The sequence below is a fragment of the Tachysurus fulvidraco genome, chromosome 1 (assembly GCF_022655615.1).
Source record: "Tachysurus fulvidraco isolate hzauxx_2018 chromosome 1, HZAU_PFXX_2.0, whole genome shotgun sequence".
Taxonomy (NCBI): Eukaryota; Metazoa; Chordata; class Actinopteri; order Siluriformes; family Bagridae; genus Tachysurus; species Tachysurus fulvidraco.
This window is the reverse complement of record NC_062518.1, coordinates 2,180,766-2,185,765: the sequence shown is the minus strand read 5'-3', so window position 1 is coordinate 2,185,765 and position 5,000 is coordinate 2,180,766. Positions and strand designations below refer to the sequence as shown.

Here is a 5,000-nt window from a genome sequence, read left to right as displayed (position 1 = left end):
CTTATAGGTATACGTCTAATATTAATCTGGAACTTTTATATAATATGAAACTTTTTGTATTATGTTTCTTATGTTCTAAAAGCAGCTTTGAGACAATGTCTATTGTTAAAAGCGTGATACAGATAAATTCGAACTGAATTAAATCTAGTTTGTCTTGACGTGTTGTGAATGGTTGCCAGAACATCAGGGTTTTTCCCCCATGAAGGAGAAATTAAGGAAGTGCTTAATATTTGGGGGATGGATATCGATTCGAGAAAAACTAGAAGAAACCCGAGCCAGCGGCGTTCCAATAAACTGTCGGAGAATCTGACGTGCATCCGCATGCATGGCGTTTCAGCAGACGTTCATATTAAAGGCAGACACGCATCACTTCCTGTTATGAATCTGAACCGTCAGGACAGACAGATCTGAGCCGAAAAGAAACAAAAACCTCAAATGTGAACGTAACCCGTCACTCGGATTTGTTTTTTTTCTTAGATTCGTTCTCCTTTAATTACTCGTTTTGAGCCGCGTTCTAGTCCGAACGACGGCGTGTTTGTCCATTATTCACTATCCTCATTATCATTTGTTTCTTTTGTATAATTAAGAGCGATTAAACTCTGTAAAGATGGCAATTGTTCTGTTGGATGTGGTCCGAGCAACGGACAACGAACTGCTGGACCGAATTCTACACGAGGCTCAAATTCTTTCAGGTTCATTACTGACAAATTCTATTAGAAACCTAAAGTAACCAACATCAACTACAATTAAATCATTTGTCTTAATTACGTACGTGACAATTAATCGTGTGCTAAACGCCCGGAACAGTGACAAAGCCTAGCGTTGGTTAATTTGTGTGCGTGTGCGTGTGTGTGTGTGTGTGTGTGTGTGTGTGTGTGTGGTGTTGTTTTTTTAATCACGCATCATAAAACGTCCTCGGACGTTTGAAAGCGTGAAACAAACGAATCTTTTAATCGTGATGAGCGTGCGATGAAAAAAAAATGACTGAAGATCAAATAATAATGCAAATCAATTCGATAGAGAAAGAGAAAACCCGCCGCTTTATCATGCAGATTCTGTTGCCCTTTTATGTAGCTGATGATGTACGGCTGCGAATTATGACCGATGTTAACGGGATGGATACGTTATCCGCACGTTTCCATAGTAACAGCTTGGAACACGTGAATTTTCTTACTTACTATTTTATAAATATATATTCAGGCTTTGCATTTTGCAATCACACACTCACACACACACACACACACACACACACACACACACACACACACAGATCCATATTAGAGTGATGATCATGTGACGTGAGGATACTTTCCATGGACATAATACTTAATTAATTGCAATTTATACATCTGAAAACATGTCCATGAAATGAATCCTCACCTCTCGGGTAAATCCGGTACAGTTAATGGTAACGAGACCAACAGGACAGAGTTCCTGCTTTTATATAATATAACGTCATAATGAAGTTAATGAGGCTTGTGAGGCCTAAACGCTCTGCTGCTGTGGAGGAGGGAGGGAGGGGAGAGAGAGAGAGAGACAGAGAAAGAGAGACAGAGAAAGAGAGAGACAGAGAGACTGAGAAAGAGAGACAGAGAAAGAGAGAGAGAGAGACAGAGAGACTAAGAGACAGAGAAAGAGAGACAGAGATGGTGAGAGAGACAGAGAGAGCAAGAAAGAAGGGGAGGGAGAAAGAGAGAGAGAGAGACAGAGAAAGGTTGCGAGAGAGAGAGAAAGAGAAAGGGGGGGGAGCGGAATGGAGGGAGGAGAAAAGAGCGGGAAGAAGGGAGGAGAAGAGAGCATTTTTCATGCAGGAATTAGTGAATTAGTGCGCCCTTCCCCCCCTTTTCCACTCGACGTTACTCTCTGGAGCGAACAGCAATTTCAGCAAGAAGTCACTGCGGAGTCGCTCGAAATCCTGCATTTACGCCGCTGACCAGGAAACTTCTCATTTACACCGTGTTCAGTTCACACAGCGATAACAACCCAGTCAGCGCCGCACTATTAACTACACCAGGGAACACTTGGTTTTATTGGGGGTTTTTTTTAAGCTAGCGTTTTTTTTAAACAATGAACTCCTTCATATCATGTAAGTGCTCATTAAGTCACATGGCACGATGGGACATTTCGCTTAATTTGAGTCTAATTGTATTTTTTATGCGTCGCTCGGAAGCCGAACGTCATTAAAGCGGCCGTAATCATTTCCACATACAGATACATCCGAGGGAACAGACTTAGTTCGCATATTAAATAGCGTTTATTCTAGCATTCGCACTCGATTCGACTCGACGGCGTCGTGAAAGACGAACCGTCCTTTTTTCCGTGTTGGACGTTCTGAGGAGAGATTTAACAGGAAAAAGGTTTCATTAACTGTCGTCAACAAAATGTCCCACTGAACTAAACGCAGTCTAAAAACTCACGATTAATCTTTTAACAGATTTATTTTAAAAAATTAAATAAATATTTGTAGAATTTTTTAAAATAATTTTATGCTTCTATCATTACTTTGATCTGTCGCTTCTATAGAGACTTTATCACTGCAAAAAGAAAAGGAGTTGTTCTTTTTATGCTTTTAATTTTACTGTTCTTTTCTTCTGAGTAATTCGAAGTGGGCGGGGCTTTATTCCGTAGCTCTGATGTCGATGCTGACCGAAAACTGATCGACCGATCAGAATGATGCACATGATATAAAGCTGATTTATACCGGAGTATGCAAGATGGCCGCCGTGTGCTCGCCGCAGTCGTGTGGCGTGTCGCTCGTTCGTGTCTACAGAAATCGACAGTGTCGCATCATAAACGAAGCAACTGACCGAAGAAACTAACAAACGAATGCCGCGTCTCGACTCACAGACACTTTGAAGCTTTCGAGATTTAAAAAACCTCTTAAACCTGCTGAAAGCTGGAATTTGACTCTTAGTCAAGATCCTCTGAACGTACAATCAGAGCTTTTCACTTGTCACTTTTGATCCCAAAGATATAAATAAGACATGCAAGTGAGAATGTGAACAATGCTGCTGGGGTAAAGTGAAGAAATTTGCACCTTCGCTGCAGCCAGAGCAACTAAAATAACTTCATTCCTGACCTCACATCAGCAGTCGAGTCACACAAACTACAATCAAAGCCGATTTCCTCATGTAATCGTGAGCACAACGTTCATGAGTAATAAAAAAAGTGCGAATGATGTAATAGCCAGATCACTGTCATTCCTACAGGCTCTTCTTCTCCGGCAGAAGATCCGATCGTTACGCAATCGGACACGCCCCGTGCGGATCGGATCGGATCAGGAAGAAATAAATTTCTTTTATAGACATTTAGATTAGAATTAAATTCAAGTTAGAGACAGATTCTTTAGATCCGAGACTAATCAAGGATTCTGTAAAGGCAGATCTTAAGAACACGACAAAATATGTTTTTGTCTTATAAGCGCTTGAAACTTTTGCCAGAAGCTTTAAATGATTCATTGTTTACACGTCCCGTAAATCATTTCAGTGCAGATTTAAACTGTCCACAAAAGTGTTAGAAGCTCAACACCAAAAATTTCCAACAAAAAAAAAAATCAAATCAAACTCTTAATCACCAGAAATTCTTATCAGAAATGAAACCTTAAACCCTAATTAAGCCTTCTTCTAAGGTTCGGGGGAAATTATATACTTTAAATATCTCATTTCTGACCAAAATGTCTCCAAATAAATGGTAATTGAATGCAAATATTCTTCACACACCAGAGGAAAACAAAAGCATTCTGTTTACATTATTATACATTAGATTGTAGAACATTAAGCTTAGGAATAGGAACCGTCTGTCGTTTATACATCGAAACATTATGGGTTTTATTTATACAGCATTTATACAATGCACAGCCTCACTTTAAAGAAGAATAAAATGAAAGGTATATGATGTACATTAATGCTTAATTTCTTGGTGTATTTTTTTTTAAGAAAAAAGATTTTAAAGGCATTACCCATAGCAGGCGGCTCTCGGAGCAGCTTTCGGCTGATGAAGACATAACCACAAGGGCACGACTTACAGGCCACAGGGATCTGATTAACCAAAGAAAGAGAGACCACACACACCCACGCACACACACAAACACAAACAACAAAGCTGTTTACACTGTTTATAATACACTCCAATGCTTTTTACATCCTGGTAGCACAACACTAACAGGATAACGGCATCATGTGGGTTAGAGATATTTACTCTGATCTCGATTATTAACGATCTCGCGTCAACCTTTGCGCCTATTCAATTATTCAAGGTGATGGTTTAGGTGTTGATTGCAATGGGAATAACGTTGTGGCTCTCCACCTCTACCACTTTCTTTTCTTCACCTCTTCTTTCCAAGAACAGTGAAAATGAAACGCATTAAAAACTTCACTGACTAATACAGAACTACTTCTGTGCTAAATTTTTTACGACGTGTGAAATAAAAAAAAAAAAAAAACAAGCAACTGCGACTCATCGCATCCTGTTGCTGTTGCGAATCACTTTAATTTCAGTACGTGCGACATATCTGGGCTTGTACGATAGTCGAGTCATATGATAATCATGATCATGATCGTATGCATAACGATCGTGATTTTTTTTTGCCATGGAAAGGACTAGAGTTCTGGCCAACAAATGACTCACGACTTTTGATAAACGAACAGCTAGAAATTTCAATAGCTCCTTCACCGGGTTACAAAAGGCGAATACGAGTGAATCGTTCCCTTCTCATCTGACTCGACTATAGAGTAGCTATTGTCAAAAAACTTGAATAAATCTCTAAAAGCAGTAAACGTTAGTATTTAAATATCTGCAACAATGGCTTCATTCTTACTGACATAAAATAACGTGAGCTCGACAAATCCTGATTTGAGTGAGCAGGGAATATGATTTTAATATCAGGCGATTTTATTATATATATATATATATATATATATATATATATATATATATATATATATATATATATATATATATATATAAATTGTCAACATGAAATGTGAAAGCAATTAAAAGTA

At 38.8% G+C, this 5,000-nt stretch overlaps 1 protein-coding gene across 1 annotated transcript in view; it reads right to left on the bottom strand.

Annotated features, from left to right (window-relative positions):
* c1h16orf87 (chromosome 1 C16orf87 homolog) overlaps positions 1–5,000 on the bottom strand; it is a 12,392-nt gene that overhangs the window by 6,172 nt on the left and 1,220 nt on the right. Inside the window, exon 2 of the mRNA XM_027174272.2 lies at positions 3,959–4,037. Within this exon, the coding sequence (XP_027030073.1) occupies positions 3,959–4,037 (79 nt within the window). The remainder of the gene's footprint in view (positions 1–3,958; positions 4,038–5,000) is intronic.